This window comes from Dermacentor albipictus, unplaced genomic scaffold (assembly GCF_038994185.2).
Source record: "Dermacentor albipictus isolate Rhodes 1998 colony unplaced genomic scaffold, USDA_Dalb.pri_finalv2 scaffold_14, whole genome shotgun sequence".
NCBI classification, from domain to species: Eukaryota; Metazoa; Arthropoda; class Arachnida; order Ixodida; family Ixodidae; genus Dermacentor; species Dermacentor albipictus.
Genome location: NW_027225568.1, coordinates 14,107,818 through 14,128,084, shown reverse-complemented (window position 1 = coordinate 14,128,084; position 20,267 = coordinate 14,107,818). Strand labels below are relative to the sequence as shown.

Here is a 20,267-nt window from a genome sequence, read left to right as displayed (position 1 = left end):
CAAAAGAAAAAAAGGAAGAAAAATTGCCTCTACATGTTTTGTTTTTTTTCTTCCCATGCTGTCCTCAGGTATTTTGGAGCCCACACTGTGCTACTTTATGCACAGTTTCATTTGTTAGCCTAACACTACAGCTCCTGTGAAGGACAAACTGAAATTTAGGAGTCCCAGGATTTCTTCATATGACTTCATTGTACTGAGGCATTGTTAACCTGACACGGAAATTGAATAATAATTGTTGTCCTGAAAACTTCGGTGTTCTGAAGTTTGTAGTACTGAAATATTTTTAGATTGAAACTATAGGCAGTCAGCAGGGGATATCTGAAAAGCTTGTTAATGTGGTGCTCATAGTAACGAGATTTCACTGTATATGAAGCCATGAGGCTTGATATGATTCTCAGCATTTAATGCTTTACAAATAATTACTCTTCTCATGCAAAACATTCTGTGTTACAAGAACCTTTACAAAGAAGTATAGAAATGCTCCAATCTTGTTAACATGTCAGGGTGTCTACCAAGTTGACATTTACAAATTCCCTGAGCTTTCCAGGTTTTCCCCGAGTACCTTTGCAAATTTCCCTGAGCAACGCAGAACTATGTTTTATGTCAAGACGGGAAACCACGTCGCCCGATGCTGTCACTCTCTAGGAAGCGTGTGAAATTTTTTTTTTAAAAATGCCATAATCCAGTTTGAACACTAAGGAGTAGTGTTTATGTTATTCCAGAAGAGATTAGAAGGAAGGGGTTAGTAAAATGCACAGCAAATAAAATGTCTTTGAAAAAAATTGCAAAACCAGTCGGACATTCTCAAATACGCATAAAAAGGAGATGCGTACAGAAGCAAGTATTTTCGAATAAGAGCTATTTCTATTAACTGATAGCAAGCTCAGTGGTATGAGACCCAAACTTTGTTGCAGCGGGATTCAGCTGTAATAGTACTTTGGCCATCTCAAACACTATTAGCAAGAATTTAGACAAATCACCCCTCGCCAATCTTTTTAATGTGAAACATTCTTTGCCTCATTCTTGGTAGATTGAGCTATGTAGGCAGGCTCCTGTCTCGTCTAGCTTTCATAAAAAAAAATAATAATGTGCGACTGATGCGGGAATCGAACCTCTGCCATTGCGCGCCACAGCTGGGTACTCTAACCATCGGGCCACGATCACGCGCATGCTTCTCTTGTTCTAATGCCAGCCAGCTGTTCGAGAGACTTGGCACGTACACCCCATGTCACTTTGTCGTCATCTTTCCTTGTGACAGCTCATGCCTTGAGGCGCCACGCCCCGTCAGACTGCACCATCTCTAGGACTGGCCCACTTTGCCCATTACTTCTCTTGTAGCAGCCTACATTACTTAGAAACTGTGCAACGTTGTAAAGACTTCACGATAGCCCAAGTTAACCGCGTTTTTTAACATACACCGCATGAAATAGCCATAAGTACGTACGATAGTATAATACGTAGTTGCTGATGACGTCACAATACCGCATTCATCTCGCTTCCGCTCGTCCACTGCCTATGTAGAACCCGACAATCGCCATGTCGTAGGCTTGCCTTGAACGGCTCGCATGGAAATCATGCTATTGCCGTCATACAATCACCTACAATGTGGCTGCTGTCACGCTGCTTTTGTCGCACAGATACACTCACGGCCCACACGCACAACTACTCAATTTGCAGGAACTCCTTGGTCCACTTGGTATCATCTTGCAGAAACCCAAATGATAGTGGATAGCCAAGTACTTGCAGAATGTTTTGCGTAACAGATTCCTACAGTGCGTAGCATTCGCACAATTTTTTTAGTGTTAAAGGCACTTAAAGGAGAAACACTAAGTAATTATATCTTTCTTTAAATTGCATTACTCCGTCAGTTCAATTGCAATCAGAACTCTGCATAGACAAGTAATTCTGCCTGCCAACACCTATTTGTGATGGCAGGGAGAATTAAAGCGTGGCTGAATCACAAATTTGACTGAATTACCACTTTGGCTTAATTACAAATTTGGCTGAATTACAACTTTTGGCTGAATTGCAAAGGTTCTGCCAGATACTGATGCTTTGCAGTTCAGTCTTTGACTCTTACAAAATACATGGCAGCCCATCTTTAACGAGAAAATATTGAAATACAGGCACCATCAAAATATACGACGTCATGGCAAGATACTGCAGGAATTTCAAGGCTGTGCTGCCCCCTGTAGTATTTAGTTCTCACATTTTTATTTTTTGCTTACCAAACCTCTTCTCACAGTAATAATTACTTTGTTTGGTATTGGAGTAGTTAACTAGCACAGCTGAAACCATTTTTCTCTTTAAAAACACAATTTTTACAATCACAACGCAGCAAGTATCATACCACTTCGTGTGCATCTTGCTCCCGTCTCTGGGCAACACCATGGATGTCTCGTGGCTCTTCGCACAAAGGTTCATCTGAAACTATGTAAAGTGAAAAAAAAAAGCATTACTACACGACAATAGGAGATCCAGTAAGGGGGTGTGAACCTGAACTGAGGAACGGTTAGGTGGAACCAAACTATTGATAGGTCGTGCTAGGGTGCTGGGATGGTGTGACAGTTGTTCTCCATCCTAGACACTTTGCAAACAACTTTGGTAGTTCAATAGGTGGCAGTAGTTCTCCCTAGCAGCTTTGCACATTCGCTATGGACAACTAAAAGAAGCTACACAATGTTGCTGCAGCTGGTCTGCATACAGAAGACAAAAAATACTAAAGGCACATGTTATTAGAGCGTCACAGATCCCATCAACAAAAAGAGGGGCCGAATATAGAAAAGTCTAATAACGAAATGAATTTCAATCGTGCATCCTCAAAAAAAGTAACTGCAAGGTGATACAAAATTTACCTCTCCTAAATAGGCCCAGCAATACTTCTGTTTGAACACAGAAGATAAACTTGCTTAGCCACTAGCTAATACTGTCATCAATATCACTTATTTATCTTTGCGCATGCACATGCCAGTAATGACCAGCAGCCTTACCGTTCTCCCTGAAAAGTGTACGATCATTAGTGCAGACTGTTGGGCCAGTTGGTGCATAATGTAGTGTTGTTAAGTAAATACGGGCAGGAAGAAACGAGTGTCTGTCCTGTACACTCAGTTTTTTTCCCCGCCCGTATTTGCACTTGATGACACTATATGTACGATCATTATAGTTAACCATTAGTACTAACATGTATGGAACAAAAACTTTTAAGTGAAAGGAGAGTTTAAGAGAGAAGCTGCAGAAGAAGTTGAAGACCGTGCACAGAGAGATGGAATTAAAAAAATACAGGTGTAACATTAGGAGACGGAAAGACAGCGGTGTGGACCAGAGAGCAAAAGGGGGTAGCCAATGTTCTAGTTGACATTAAGAGGGAGAAATGTAACTGGGAAGGCCATGTAGTGCATAGGGAGTACAACTGGTGGTCTACCAGACTTGCAGAATGAATGCCAAGAGAACGGAAGTGTAAAACAGCAAGGAACTGTGAGGAAATTAGGAAATTTGAAGGGATACGATGTGGTCAGCTGGAGCAAGACAGAGGTCACCGGAGAGCACTAGGAAAGGCCAACATTCAGCAGTAGACATAACAAGGCTGATGATGATGATGATAATCGTGATAATGCCCCCTGCAAGCCTACAATTTCACTGAAAAGGCTGCCTGATTTTTCTGAGATTTTAAAAATTCACACTTATCCCTCCTTTATTCGGGGTAAATACCATGGCTATGGGAAAGATTACTTTAGACATCAGCACGAAGCAATGGCTCTAACAAAAGCAGGGGCAGAGGATGGAGAAATATCATTACTGATGTGCTAGTGCCACCATCTGACGGTGAGCGACGCCGCTGATAACACGGTCCCCGAGACGAGCGGTTACAATTGAAAGTCGTGGTACACTACCTTACCATCACACTGATGCAAAGTTTGGCACCAAGACGGACGGAGCACTGTGGGCGACACTTGCTTAGGCACAGTGGCATGTATTTGAGTGGAGTTAGTACAATACGAAAAGAGTGGAAAGGCAGCAAGGCCATGACAGCAGGAGCATAATGTTGCCGACCACTCTACCCATACGAGGCACAATCAAAAGCTTTTTGCTAGAAAAGACTTGTCAGATAGATGACCCACAGATATTAGACACGTTCCACACCTTTCACAAAAGGCACTGCAAGGCCTCTTCACGTACTGACACACCAAGCACCCGTGCAACAGGGCACATTGTAAGCAACACCAAAGTGCACAAAAGGTAACACCAACCTTGAGATGAGGGCTCTGCCTTTATTCCCACTGGCTTCAACATGTCGCAGTGAAGCTGCAAACAGGCAGTGGGCTGTGTTCTCTTTCCGGATGCTAGAACAAAAATAACAGCATTGTCACCTCTTTCAAATCCAAGCACCAGAAAAGCATGGAAGCTAGTCATACACTCATATTTATTAAAGCGAAGCTTTTTTTTTTTTGCTTCTTCCCCCTCCCCCTTTTATGGTTGTTGGCTGCAGCTGTTTTGCCAATTATACAACTTGGATCACTGGATATGTGAAAATTGTAGCACTGTGCAAATAGTAATTTTCAAAACCAAGTTGAGCACGAGTTGAGTAGTGCCAGAAGTGAATTGAACTGAATACTTTTCAAGCAGATAATTTTATAGTAATGAATAGTTGTTATCACAACTAACATAAAACAATGCTCACATCTCAGTTGTCGAGTTTCTGTCATTACACACAATACGTTATGAAGCGTTATTAAAAGCACGAATGGAGCAAACAAGTAGTTCCTTCACAAACACAGGGCTATTCAGGCATTGCAAATGATCGCTCTACAGACTGGTAAATATGGCTACCCATGTGATGTAGCCTCCTTCCCTATGCAACTTCTCATGTTTTAGTATGTCTATACTATGCCCACAGGGGTGAAAATTGACAGTACATTTGCTTCCTTTAAATGCTTACTTTGGCACAGTTGATATCTTGAAATATTACTAAAATATTCACATTTACAAATAGCGACCATTCAATTTGAAGACCCTATCGAATAGGACACTATCCGATTTCGTTATTCGAAAGTTTTGAATGCTCGCACAACCCTCGCAAATGGGCCTGTGAGCATTCTTAGCTCATCATGAAGAATGGGCGTGTTCAGAATAGACAAGCAGAACAAAAGTAGGGAAGTTGCCAAATGAGAGAGAAAAATTTATTTACAGAAGAGCAGAAAGGTTGGCCTTAGCTATAGCTTGCTCTGGCCTGCTACTCTAGACTGGGGCAGGAGAAAACTGAAGAAGTCAGCTACAAAGACGTGGTCAACAAAAGCAGCCGAGTGCGGACAAAGACGTGAAGTGACGAGACCCTGACCACACCATGCAATGAGCACGAAGCGTTGAGCTACAGAGAAGTGAAAACCTTTCTGTAAACATCAAAGAAAGCTTCACTTATCCCTGATTAACGCATGAAGTGGGAGCTGCCAGTTTTTGATGCATCGCATTATATGGTTGCCGGTCAAAAAATTCGTGTGAAGCCAAGCCCTCTTTCCCAATACAGGGCGAGCATGTGCACTTTAAGCTCATTGTGTGCACAGGTGATAGCTGCCATCCAGTGTATGGTGACAAATGACCCACTGTCCACGATCACAATAGGCATGCCAACGCAAAACATTCTACAAGCCCGTCTACTTTCACCGTTCCCCGTACACCATACGTAGAAAGGAGACACTAAACCTAAGCAAGAAATGCCTAGGTCTATACAAAAAGGGGGATAGCAGGCAGTATGGTATGACCTCGTAAGTACCCGACCAGTGAGAATGGAAGGTGAACTAATGGGGACCGAAAACAACAGGATGCACCACTCATGCATTAATTACGCATGCACACGTTGGTTATGCCACACCGGGCATCCCGCAAACAAATTAAGCAGAGCCTCCTTGAACGGGAACGGTCAAAGGTATGCGTAGCATTGTAGGGCAGTCGGCGTGTTGCGGAATCTGTATGCTCAGCAATGTAAATATGTGCATCTTTCTGCTCGTACTCCTTATGCATACAAAATTTTAAAATGCATACTACATCAGCGTAACTGCCCGCGATTCATTATCATGCATAACAAATTCCGCACCACGCTGACTGGCATTAAATGCTATGTATATTTTGTACAGTTCCCGCTTAGGGAGGTTCCTCTTTAATTTTTTGTACAACAGCAGTAAAATGCAGGTGGGTGCATTAGGTAAAGGGGCGTGCAGTGAACCAATCAATGGTGCAATGTTAATGAACAAGCACTAAATAGCACACAGCGATGCATAGAAACAGAAGATAAAAGTTAAATGTTAAATGTTAATGCGAATATACAGCAGCATACAAAAAGGAACGGTCGAAATATACATCAAAACCAGTGTATACAGTGACCAGAATTTCTACAACAGCAAATTCGAAAGAAGATGTACTTCTCGCTTCCTTTGTTTGTGCTCAGACTTTGCAGCTACATTGCATTTTTCTGCCTACATCCGTGAATGGAACTGTACATTTTCTTGCGTGTTTTATCCAGGAAAAAAAAAAGGAAAAGAGCGGGCACTAGTGTATGCACACCTCACTATACAAGAATTGAGCTCTTGGAGAGACATGAACTGGCTTCCTGGATGTCTGAAAACAGAAATCCAGATAAATGCAAGTGTTTCATTCTACAATGTGGACCAAAATATTTAGAACTTGTTACGAATATTGAGCAGCAACAAAGTACAGGTTAGCCCATAATTTTCTATTAAAGGTGCTGGAATAACAATGTTGGTCGATGCAAAAGCATAAAACAAATCCTCAAACAGTAGCGACCGTAAACAACAAGCAGTGGCCCCTGGCACCGGCACGAGATTTTTGCTTGGAATTGGAGACAGTGTTGGCACTTGTGAACTACCAACAAACAAACCCAGGAAATGAAGCAGGACAGATGGCGGTTTCATTCACATATTGGTCTCAAAATTGTGCATTATCAAGGTCAGTGGCAGCATACATAACTAGTGCAAATTATCACAATTGTCTTGCCCTGTTGCGCAAATGCCACCATACTAATTCCAATTATTTTTGCTGCATCTGCAAAGTAACTCAAGCTGTTTAAATACTGTGAACAAAGAAAGAACAGATAATCCTTGTGTGTCTTCGAAGTCTAAACGCCAATTCTCTCTGCCCGGTATTATGGCAGAAAGACTTTTTATAGCTAGGGGAATGATAATAGAAGTAATCTATGCACTGCTGTTAAGCATGCGACTGAACGTGACCCAAGATTTTGCTGCAAGATAGTGCTTTGATAACGTTTCTATCTTGAAGTATGCGAGAACGAACAAATAAGCCTAGGTATGTCTAGGTCCTGGATTTGGCAAGATTCAGTCAACAATGTATGTTAAATCCTTTAGCCTTAAAAAGGGTGATGTTACCTCACATTCACTTTCTATTTTCTTGATTTATGCTTGAGATCTGGTACATATATCATCCCTTCCAGCTAAGCATGATGCAAGATAACAGTGACACGATATTTACAATGGCCACCGTTGAACACAATATACAAGCACAACATTGTGCGAAAAGAAAGAGGGCATTGGGACACTGAAACCCCAACTTCATTACTTTTATGCTCAATGAAAAGATTTGCGATTGTTGCAGGGGTCTTATCTAGATAAGGCTAGGCAGTACAATGTAAAACCCTCAACTAGACATTGTACAGCAGTGTGCAGTACATAATTCAATGTATTCAGAAATTATTTCACTCCAATGAAACAGCTCCACCTATAAGAGGTATTTCACATGGCAGGCCCTGTACGCCAGGACAGATGAAGTCGAGACAAGGAACGCGGCACAAGACCAGCCCGAGGTAAAATTTTGCAACACAAATAGTCTGTGCATATGTTACCCAGACAGTTGTCACAGATATCAATAAACAACACAAAGAGGTATCTTCTTTCCATAACAAACAACCACATTCCCAGATCGCAAAAACTTCTAATTAATGTCTTTAACCTTTGCCACGTGCTAAAGGACACAGTTTTGCTCTCCACAAATGAACAATACGGTAGGTGCAAGATAAACTGGAGTCAAATGCTGCACCCACTGATGTGTTTGCAGTGTACCATTGGTGTGACAGGTGATCAGCAATATGCGATTACTTTGCCTACACAGCTTGATTCTAATCAATTCGAACAACTTCCCCTGTTCACCCTGTTTCTTTCATGGATGATATTTTTACTTCTATTGTGGAGCACTCAATGATAAAGGAAAATGGCAACTGAGCAAGTCACTGTTCCCACCCACAGCTAGACATATATTTATGCAGAATGATGAGCAAAACGAGAACAAGGTGAAAGCAGGAGCCAATGTTTCGACAAGTGGACTTGTCTTCTTGAAGCCTTGAAGAAGACAAATCCACTTGTCGAAACGTTGGCCCCTGCTTCCACCTTGTTCTCCTTTTGCTCATCGTCTTGAATTTCCATCTCCCGCCTACCCCGTGTTTTCCCTGGATTTATGCAAAATGTCACACAGGCAGAACGCTGGCTTTGCACCTTTGCGCTAGTCACCATGTCACAGCCAGCAGCACTTGGGAGTCCTAAATGCCATCAACAGCATAGTGCCTAGCTGCTGATGAGAGCCAAGTCAGGTTGCATGCATGTAAAAAAATGCTAACACACATATAAGCCCATGTCTTCATTTTGTATTTGCCTGTAGGAGCCCATCAGCATGAAGCAAACATCACAGGCCTATTAAAGGTTCCACTTCCGTGTCCTCTCCAATTCATCTGCCTTCTGTCATCCTCTTCCTTACAGATCATAACACCCTGCAAATTGCCGGGTATGTCGGCAAGGACAATCACCCTTAGTTTATGTCACAGGACAAGATTCACCGGTACAAGACAACATTACCCAACATTTGGAGGTCACTCCTTTCTATGTTGAACAGGCTTATAGTGGAAAGGGCAAGTCGTTGGATAGGTCTCCAGCCAAAGTTCTTAGCACTGCCCACTTCCTTCATGTTTTGCATCAGAGTACCCTCAGGGGAGGGTGGAGGAGCTCGCACCAAAACATAGGAAAGGGTGGGAGGGGTCATCAGGGTGTCTACCAAGTTGACATTTCCAAATTCCCCGAGTTTTCCAGGTTTTCCCTGAGCACCTTTGCGAAATTCCCAGAATGAGTTAGATCTTTGTTTTATGTCAAGACAGGCTGACACCACGTTGCCCGATGCTGTCACTCTCTAGTAAGCATGCTGAAACAAAAAAATGACTTAATCCAGTTTGAATAGTAAGGAGTAATATATATTTTATTTAAAAAGAAAACAGAAGGAAGGTGTTAGTAAAATGCACAGCGAAAGAAATGGTAAAGCCCATTCCAAATTGAGTCGAACATTTTCAAATACGAATGAAAAGGAGATGCATACATAAGTAAATATTTTTTTAATATCAGCTATTTCTATCAACTGATAGCAAGCTCATCTGTATGAGGTCCTGAACTTTGTCACAACTAAGGTTCTCTCTCAGCAGCTGGGAAGTCAACCTTAACTGTCCTGACATACTCTCAGCCCGTACACAACATCTCAGTGTTGGGTTTCACTGCGTAAACAATTTATTTTGGTTTGGATGAGGGACACCTGTCTCAGCATCAGCCATCACTTAGTTTTTTTAGCTCAAGCTTCTTCAAAAAGGTGGCGGCACCCTTCCTTTCTCGTTAATTCCTCAGTGCGTCGGTCCTTTCTGTTCTCATCCTCCCTCTACCACGCTTTCACCACATGGATCATCTGAAGCATCTTCTTGGTCAGTTGTACAGTCAACATTTGATTTCTTGGACTTCCGAGGGGCCGCAAAAAAAATTGATAAAAAAAACGGGCAGTCTGAAAAAAATTAATGCATGTCTTTAACTGCCTTTAAGGGCTACAATTACCACAGGCACGTCTCAAAAAGCTCTGAAGGCCTGCCAGTACGCTTTTTAGGCATATCAGGGCTTGTACTGTGACAGAAGACGACGTGCACGCATGTGTAATTAAGTAATGTATACTGTGTCCCGCGACAATTGCCCCCTTCCCACGCTTGTTTTGCTTCACCGCCTCACACTAGTGTACCGAGGCGAAGCTAACTTTCGCAGACTGGCATTACGCAACGCGCTGTGCTCTGCGAGCTTCAAAGCCAATCGCTAGGATTACAAAGGCGGAGTCGGTGCCAGTGGTGATAGCGGCGAATTCTTTCAATGAAAAACACGGCACCGCACGGCAAGAAGCTTAATAGCGAACATAGAAGCAGCTAGGCCTGACGTTGCCGCGGTGGTGGTTACGGATTTGCGGATTTGCCTGCGAGAGTGCCGGTTCGAGGCGGCGAGATAATCAAAATAGCGGCGGTGGCGGCTTTGATTAATGCCATTTCAGACCTGCAGTCAGGGCAATATACATTGACTATATGGAGTACGTGGTGGTGCCGCAAAACCGTGCAAATTATCGGGCATGTCCGAAAAATCGGGCGCCTAGAAAATCGGTCGTTAACTACTCTGGCAATACATCGTGCCGATGACACGGCGTCAATAATGATTCGTTGCGATTCCACTGTTACTGGAGCCAGCATTACCACGACTTTCGTTCCCTTTCAATAAAGTTGCAGCTAATTTTCCCTGATGGAAGCACAAATTCCCTGAGTTTTCCCCGAGTTTTTCCAGACTGTTCAAATTCCCTGAGAATTCCCGGTTTTCCCGGTTGGTAGACACCCTGCATGTATATTGAGCCAATACAAGCAAGGAACATGTTCAGAATCCATACCATCAAAAAGATGGACTTTGAACGTTGAAAAATTTCCTTTCATTGTTTACATGAACGTTTCAAGCTTGTTTTAACTTTACTGATGACACAAGGACCATCATAACATTTTAAACTTAAAAAAACTGTCTTAGAATTAGTGCTAACTCTGCGTTCATTATTTTCTTATTTAGTCTTAAGTGCTAGTATTGAGGCTACACACGTCACCGCAGAGCAGCGATTTCATCAAACACACTTGTTACCGAGTGCACTCCACAGCATGTGTAACTAAACTTTTCCATCTGACAGCCTGCATGTGACACTAACAGCAAAGTGCACTTACTCTAAGTTACGCTGAATTTTCCCATCTGACCTGAGGCTAACTGCAGCACTATTTCAGCGAGGAGGCTGATAGCATAAAATTTTCAGCCTCCTCATTGAAATAGTGCTGCAGCCAGTCGAACAAGGGGTGTAGGGCTCACTCCACTGTCCACACTAATTACCCGGCAAAAAAAAAAAGTCGTAATAACTTGTCGCTTATCGACAAATTTTTATTTTGAAGGCGCCTTTGCCAAGCCATTGAGAACAGAGAACACTTCCCAATATACTACAGGCATGCCTTCTTAATGTTGCAAGGAATTTCAATGAATGCAAATAACCATGGGAAGATCTAGCAAATTTCCGAAAGAACAGACATTTAACAGAATAGCTGTAACAGATTATCATTTCACAAATCAAAACATGCTTTTTGTTCCACTACTGAGTGCATGTAATTGCATCTGAATAATAACAAATTTTCTGTGGCTATTTGAAACTCTTTAAAGGAGTACTAACATGGGCATTTTCTAACCTCATATTTTTTTTAGCCACATAAAAGTCGACATGAAAACATTAGAAGAAATACTAACAGGCCTATGGGCACCCTGTATACTTTACTTTTATAGGCAAAGGCTCGTGCTAATAGGCAAAGGCAAAGTGCTCGTGACCGTGCTCCAAAAACTAGACAATCGCCCCTTCACAGAAGAGAAAGTTCTAGGACACTGGTCCAGACGGGTTTCTGCACTCAAGGCCTTAAGGGCTTTGCACAAGTTCTTAAGGACATGTGAATTGTGCGAATTGTACGCCTTTGACTATTGTTGCGCGTAACATCGCGTTACTGTGTGCATTTTTCTTTTTTTTTTCTTCTCTCTTCCTTCTCCTTTTATTCCCTTTACCCCTTTCCCCAGCACAGGGTAGCCAGCCGGTATTCACACTGGCTAACCACCCTGTCCTTCTTTCCCTTTTGTCTCTCTCTCTTACTTTAATAGTGCTTTACATAAACCAATTTCCATTTTACTTTCCCAGAGATGTATGTGTCATGATGCAACAACACAGAAGGTGGTCACGTAACAACAATGTGATGTTTTGCCACTTGCTCCAGTTTGCTCAGTCATCTGCTCTGCAGCCACAATGGATCGCAGAGTAGCAGCATAGCAAATGACCAAATGAGCCAAAGGGATCAAATTACAAACATCATAAACATCTTCTGCATTATGACATCATGACACATCTTCTAGGAAATTAAACTAAAAATGGTTAGTGGAAACAGCAATGAATAAATTATTTAGATATTTGGGGGCTTGCTAGTATATTTCTTTCTAGAGTTCCAAGCATTTCATGCATTTTGTATATATAATTTCTTTAAAAGTAAGAAATGCCCTCTCAGCAGCACACCTTTAGGACTATACAAGAAACCTAAAATACCATGTGTCAACCATGCTCCTTTGCAATAACCTTCAATTTCTTTATGATGCTTACTATGATAGTACTGTCCCCATACTTGATTTCTTGTACAGCTACATTTAAAGGCGTGAGCCATGCAATACAAGAACAAATAGCTGTTTTTCTGGGCAAGAAACCATCATGAATACTTACAATAGCGTTTGTGGAAAGTGCAGGATATTTTTCCAGCACGTCTTTCACACTTGGAATTTCAGAGGCAATCCATCCTCTCCTGTCAGCAAATGTCCGCTTCATGCAGTCAGACAAATATTCATGATTCGGGCTAGCTTTGTGGCGTTCTTTGCACATCCCAGCTATATGGGCGGCAATGGACTCCTCATCCTCCCCGTCTGCCATATTTGCGACCTAGAAAACAAGTTAACTAATTACCTTTGCAAAAGCAGTACTGTAGTGCAGAGAGACATAACTAGACAGCAATGTTTGCAAGTACTGAGAACATGTGATGCTTTATTGAGAAGTCATTTGTTTACTAAGAATGGTTCAGATTAAGGTAGTGCTGAGAGTATTGAAAAATACTAGACTTCATGAAGTTTACTTCACTGAGTATTTGAATAGCGATTTCAGCCAAAAATATCATCCTTTGTACAGCAGCAGTAGCCCATATTGTTACCCAGGTCCCCATTTTGACCATTGTCACACCCATGTGTCACAAATATCCTGAAAGAAGTAGTGGGCATTTTTTTATTGCACATAATCACTTGCGAACACTTTCATGTCATTTGTGTCATATCATTCTTACAAAAATTTCGTTCCTTGCATTGAGCACATAAGTCTACAGCAACAAATTTGGCTTATAAATTCAAGTAGCATAAAGGTCTCAGCAAAATACAGCCAGAAATTTGGTGTCATCAATGCACACTCAGACTACCTTCCTTATTTTCCTTTATCAGATAACTTCTGACCACCTCACTACATGCCACATCAAATTCCTTGACTGCAATATTATTTCCTCTTTGCGGTGACAATTACAAAATGCATACCAATAAGAGTACAACTTCTTGGAATAGGGTTTCTCTACAAGTTATCTCACGTACATCACAAAAATTGGAGGTAGTGGTCACAAACTGCTGACACCCACACTGTTCAACCCAATCTAGTGGCTGATAAGCCATACAATGAGTGTCCCGCTGAAAGCTAGATGCATGGTGAATACACACTTCTTCCCCTTTTCTCTCTGCACTTCACCACATTCCACGAGATAATAAGCTTCATCTTCTCCTTTTATTGTCCACAGAAATTGTGGCTCACACTCCCTATGGCGGTATTGGGTCTTGCTTTTGTTTGTGTATGCAGTCGCCTTCATTCTTCTCATCTTCTTTCCCCTATTATCACGTTGTCTAAGGCTCTCAAAAAGGCGATCATAATACAGCTTTGACTACTGCACTCACCCACACATCAGTGATACGTGACCCTACCACCCCCCAAATTTTGTGACATACAGGGATCACTTGCAAACAGTTAAAAAAAAATATTATCACACTTTTTGAATTCATCCATTAAGATATGTTATTATTTATTATGTGTTGAACATTTCAGGAATTGCGGTGTCATACCCTGATTTCGGAGTTGGCTATCAAGAGCAAAAAAAGTCAGACAAATTTTGTCAGTTCTGCTTTAGGGTACATACAGTAAACACATTTGGATTTATCTCCCGCATGTGAGAAAGATCCAAGTGCAGCAAGTGGCAGCAGTTGCAAATAACAGCTAACAACATGCACTACTTAAGTCCAGAATCAAGAATGGGGCTGACAGATGCAGCAGCACACTGTGGTATAAACGTTATAAAACGGGTAAGGTACCTCTGAAAGGCCACCTTGTCATCCTCGGCATGTTAGATTTCGTGGGTTAGTAAGTGACGTCACTTGCAGTTGTTGTCGGAGGCGGCTGGTTGTGAAGGGAGAGACTGCGAAGAAAATAAGTGCTGTCGCCCGTAGTCTGTAAGTGTGGTTCCTAAGGCGAGCGGACAAGAGGGGGAGAGTGGGAAGGTGGGGAGAAAAACAAAGAGAGACTTGAGGGAAAAAAAACAGAACAAGAAAAGAAAATTAAGGGTATGGGAGAGTGATGGGGGAGCGAGAGAGTAGGGAGCATTCAGGGGTGTCGTTGGCAGCATGCTTTTGTGGCTTTTGAGGAGCCGGTGTATGCGCGAGTAACAAAAAAGACCCAAAAAGACATAAGTTGAAAGAATAACTTGAGTACCGTAGCAGCAATGCGTCGGGTAATTTTGAAGGAGTTAAGATGGCTCCTTGTTGCCTTGTCGCCATCTTAACTACTTCAACATTACCCGACGCATTGCTGTTACGCTACTCAAGTTATTCTTTCAACTCATGTCTTTTTGGGTCTTTTTTGTTACTTGCGCACTGACCAGCTGACCGGCTCCTCTAAAGCCACAAAAGCATGCTGACAACGACACCCCTGAACGCTCCCTACTCTCTCGCTCCCCCAGCACTCTCCCATAACCTTAATTTTCCTTTCTTGTTCTTTTTTTTTCCTCGTGGTCTCTGTTTTTTTTCCCCCACCTTCCCCCTCTTGTCTTCTCGCCTTAGGAACCACACTTACAGACGTCAGGCGACAGCGCTTATTTTCCTTGCAGTCTCTCCCTTCACAACCAGCCGCCTCCGACAACAACTGCAAGTGACGTCACTCTACTAACCCTTTAAAACTAACGTGCCGAGGATGACGAGGCCACCTTTGACGAAGATAGGTCCTCCTATCAAAATGTTGGCCAGCCTTTCTTAGGCACCTTACCCTTTTATAATCTTTTTACCACAGTCTGCACTACTTAAGTGAATTTTGTTGTGAATTAGGGTCTTCAATATATATATATATATATATATATATATATATTAATGATACGCTAGTTAATGAGAAGCCTGCTTTGAGACTCAATTCGTTTAACATCCACTGGGCATTTAGAACAGTACTGACTTCCAAAGCCGATGTGCATTGTAAAGTGACATGCAGCTGTATGCAGTTTCAGGGCACTCTATTGTAGGACCCATTGTTAGTCATGACAGCTATGGTTCCCAATAACCTTTCCCAAACAATTGTACATCTTAGGATAAGTAATAAACAAGATATCTGTACATACTGCAGTGGGCCTTGTCATTCTACGAGGCAGTGCAGGTCGCATCTCCTGTCTCGGCCTTTTTTCTGGCAGTCCCTCGGATTCATCGGCTTTCCTTAGCTTACTTCTTTCATATTTGGCCTTAAACCTGAGGGCCTCACGCCATGAGTCCTGTAATTCCGCACTTCCATCAGCAGAGAAAGAAAAACATTCCTCCGCACCACAGTGCCTAACAGTTATGCATAAAAAAATTTGATCGTGCTGTCTGACCCCCCCTAAGCACACAATGCGCTTCACATTAGAAGCAGTTAAACATCTTTCCTTGAGAAAATATGTAGGCATGACACGTACCACAATTAACAACTTCACTTTATGTGGTCCATGCTTATAAGTGTGATGCACTGCCCAGCTGGAAACACTGGTCAACAGCACCCTCCATGCCATGTTTATCAGTTTTGGTTAGCACAAAATGCAAGGCACTGCTAGTGAATGCAAAGTGCTATGGTGTATCTGCTCATGTAAGGTACATTGTGGTGGGAATCCTGGAGAATATCATGCACTGGAAACTTTGTACCATACCTTCCATCATGAAGAAAGTACAGTGCTGTGCCGAATGCATACACAGAACACAAAATGTTGCATACACGACTTCATGGTGCAGCTGCTTTCAAGTATGTACCGAACAGATCACATGATATCAAACTGCAACAGCAGACTGCTGCAATGTTTCGCTACTCAATGAATGTACATCAACTCACACCTGCAGCTCCTGAACACTAACGTAACCAATTATTCAAAGTGATAAAACAATAAATAAGCTGCTAGCATTAGTGCCATGACGGGTATGAATGGTTGTGGTAGGTATTAATGCTGCCTGTTACTAGACTGCTGGCCACAAACATGCACAGGTGCAGACAAACAGAGGTACACACAAAAACAGGTGCCTTTCCTGTAGCTGAACACATAAATAAAGTAAGAAATGAAACGTGAACACTCAAGCAAAGTAAGTAAGACTGGCTGTAGCACAGCCTATGATAGCATAACTCAGTGTAGAGAACTTCAACTTGTGCCACTCAGCCAATTCCATAACTCGCGACCAGCTTGCAGCACGACACAGCACGTCAAATCTATGGCGTTTAAGGCTATGAAGCACTGTAGTGGTGGCTCCAGATTAATTTTGACAACCAGAGCCACTTAACTATGCACCACAGAAACCAAGTACGGTATTTTTTTAATTTTGCTATTATCAAAATGCACCTGTAGCAACCAGGAATTGAGCCATTGAGCTTGTGTGCCTGATTGCATGCACATCACACATCCTTGAAGTTCCATGAGACTAGAGCGAAGAAGGTAGAAAGAAAAAAAAACACTAAGCCATGACTCGGTGAAACCAAAGCCTTATTGTTTGCCATCATGTGATGCTCCTCGGAATCTGTATTATATTCCACCAAATTAGTTTACCAAGATGAAATATTAAAAAATCTATAATTGTTATAAGGCGAAATGCATTTTGCTACTGCAGAGGGGCTCAGGGCAGGCACAATTGTGCAACCAAGTTCTTTGTAACAAAGTGCAAACTTCAATTTTGCTAAAAGCAATGTTCGAGCGCATGGCCGCATGTACATCTGTGCCTTCTACAGGCACAATGGCACTATCAGTGATATTATGCACCGCAAAAATAATTGCTCGCACCCTGAGCAATTATTCATGTGGCGTGTAATCTGTCTGATAGCGCCACTGTACGTGGTAGAAGGTGCGGATGTATCTGCGGCCACATGCTCAAGCATTCCTGTTAACACATATGAGGTTTGTTCCTCCCACATGGTGCTTCTTTTTGAAATTTAAAGAAAACCTGAGAAATATGAAAAAAAAAATGTGACTGCGCTCATGTGTATTCATATCGCAGCACTGTCAACTGTGTTTCATGCTTTATATATCTGTGTATAAGCGTGTATGTAAACTTCTAGATGCAAGATGATGTTTTTCCCTGCACTGACCCTCAAGAGAGAGTCAACAGCATTTCTAAATAAAGATTACAAAAGATAACATCGTTTAGTAAATTGTACAGAACCAAACTTAAACTGAATGTTATCATTAAACATAAATGCAGAGCAACAAGAAGAGAGCTTGCTTATGTATCCGGTTCCTGTCGTGTCCGACAAATTGGGGTACTTGGAGATGAGTGCCCTTGCAGCTTCCTCATAAAGCTTCCCAGGATATACCTAGTAAGATGTGCAACAATGATGAAAAACAACTTTTCCCAGCACACTATGCCACGTATGCTGACAGGGAAAAGAGAAATGACACTTGTACAGACTGTTTACACCAGTTGTACCCCAGTTGTCACAGAATACGTAACATTCTACAGTGACCCTAAATTTTAGCAGGGAACAGCTGCACAAGTGATGCAAATTATGATTACTTGGAACTGCAATTCTAGCTGTACTCATCAGTGGAAGTCACTATGCTTCCTGAGTGTGTTTGGTAATTTACAAATGCAAGACATACACCATGCACTGTGAGGCTATGAAATAGGCTGGACTGTATTACATTCTCAAGTAAGGGCTCTAAAAGTGTGCTTCGAGTGACGAACAGGAGGCAAAGCTCATTTCACCACTGCATACTTCTATTTCTGTGAAACCAGACCTTAAGTTATTGTATTAGATGCAAGGGCACTCATGCAGTGGACATTGTGATACACGTGCCTCAAGATTGCCCTACAGCAACACTTACATTTTGTATGAGCAGAGGTCGTTGTACAGCCACTGAACAACTCTGCGGCGGTTTTCAAAATACTGTCCCTGGCTGTGCCTCTCAATGCTCAGCTTTATGTCGAGGGGCGTATTTGGGAGTACATACACCGTATGTACACTTGGAAGCACTGCAGTTGGCGAAACTTCCTCAATGTTGAGGACATCAACAATGGTGCATAAAATTAAAGATTGCACGTGTGTATGCATTGTGAGTCCATGTCAAAGTTGTACAGAATTAAAACAGAAATAGTGCTACAATATTATGGCAGTGAGATGCAGAACAAAAACAATCCATAAACATGCAGGGGCTAAACAGAAGCACTGCTGAGTAATTTTCTTGCAGCAGCGGCAAAATGAGAAGGAAAACAAATGGGTGGCAGAAGTGAAATCATGGACAGAACAGAAAGCACAAGAACTACTGACTCAAGTGACATTTGTGATATTACTTCTCTGTACTGAGCAGAAATTCGTCTTTAGGCCACATGAAGCCCCACCTTAAATTTGCTTGTGCCATGGCAATTAACAAAGAAAGTTTAAGTACATACAATTGAAAACACAAACACAGCCACCAGATTGTTAGTGAATGAACGATGTGCCATGGTGTTAGTTCCTGCGCAATCGGATTTGCGCCATAGTATATTTCCATAGTTTCATCAGTGGACACTGTTGCCACTTCGAAACAATGCAAGGCAACTGTTTTTATGTCTGTGCATCGCGGCTTTGTGGATATATCAGTCGATCTGCGGAGACTTCCCCAGTGCTGATTCTACCATCTGGAGGTAATTATTTGACTTATTAAAGCTTTTAATGCAGTATAATGTTGTTTTTTCTTAATGCCGAAAGTAGTCGTAATTCCGTAGTGTCACTAGCCCGATTGTTGTGCGCAATCTATGAATGCGCTAAGCCTTGCGAGCTTGCTACTTTGGCATGCCTAGCTTTTTGACAAATGCCGCGCAAGATTTGTACCTACAGCTGTTCCTCATTTACACACAGTTTTGATGTAACGCAAGAACATTTAATGTTGGTGTTATGCACTTTATATTTGGCCTGTTGTTGCTGTGATATTTTTATTATGGTAAGCATTTTGAACTAGTACATCACCTTTTCATAACATTAGTTTGGCAGTTTTGGTACCACCGTGTTCCAATTTGGAAGCAAATAAATAGTTTAATATTTGCTGAGTGCAATTTTAGTGGCAGATATAGCATCCCAGCTTTTAATAGTTTCTATATGTTTATATTTTTGTGTTCAGGTTGTTGTTTAACCACTTCCTTAAAGGGATGTCCTCTGGTTGAAGTGGACCAAAAGCTTTCACAATCGAGATTGCTGACCTGAAGAAGATATTGAAAGGCGATGTGTAAAAATTCACATTGCGCAAAAAAATTTTTCTAGCAATTTCTGCAGTTCTACTTGTTCTACTGTATTTGGGGCATTCAGTAGACAGTACTGTAATGTATTTCAGGTGGTTTTGCTCTCCAATTCATATTTATGTAGCCTAAGAGGCTACTGACCTTCACATTTATATGTAGGCCTATTGGTGTATCAGTCTGAGGATCAATGCCGCAAACAGCGACACTGAATTTCACACCGATACACTAATGGCCTGTATAAGACTAGTACACTCATATGCCTAATAGATGGTATTACATTAATACACTAATAGGCCTAACTGGTATATTACATACCAGTTAAACAGGTCAAAGTAAGCGGCACTTCGAGTGAGTGCACTACATCATTAGTGTCATTTGCAGGCTGTCAGATGTTTACAACCCTGAATGCAGAGATCTAACTTGGCTCGAACTTGACTTCTGGCAGTCTCAAGACAGCTTCGCTGCTCGTCTTAAATCGTGCTCGACCTTGCGGACGACTTGTGGACGACTTGGCTTGGTCGAAGTAAGCTCAAGTTTCAAGTCTACTCCCGGGCTAGCTTGAAACTGACTTCGTGCGTT

At 42.0% G+C, this 20,267-nt stretch overlaps 1 protein-coding gene across 1 annotated transcript; it reads right to left on the bottom strand.

The window, feature by feature from the left end:
- Positions 1-8,464: 8,464 nt before the first annotated feature.
- LOC139051721 (uncharacterized) lies at positions 8,465-18,525 on the bottom strand. The gene is made up of 7 exons (XM_070528706.1): positions 18,299-18,525; positions 18,190-18,211; positions 17,697-17,787; positions 16,823-16,962; positions 15,590-15,736; positions 12,634-12,846; positions 8,465-8,785 (listed from the first exon to the last, which is right to left on the bottom strand). The coding sequence occupies exons 1-7, from the start codon at positions 18,523-18,525 to the stop codon at positions 8,684-8,686; spliced, it is 942 nt and encodes a 313-aa protein (XP_070384807.1). The 3' UTR covers positions 8,465-8,683.
- Between the last annotated feature and the right edge of the window lie 1,742 nt (positions 18,526-20,267).

Bases quoted from the DNA above. Each gene is read 5' to 3' on its own strand.
- LOC139051721 (XM_070528706.1), bottom strand. From the start codon at position 18,525: ATGCATACACACGTGCAATCTTTAATTTTATGCACCATTGTTGATGTC. The intron at 15,737-16,822 runs GTGCATTTTGAT...GCGGAATTACAG, and splicing joins TCAATTCCTGGTTGCTACAG to GACTCATGGCGTGAGGCCCT. The intron at 8,786-12,633 runs GTAAGTATTCAT...GGCAATTTGCAG, and splicing joins CACTTTCCACAAACGCTATT to GGTGTTATGATCTGTAAGGA.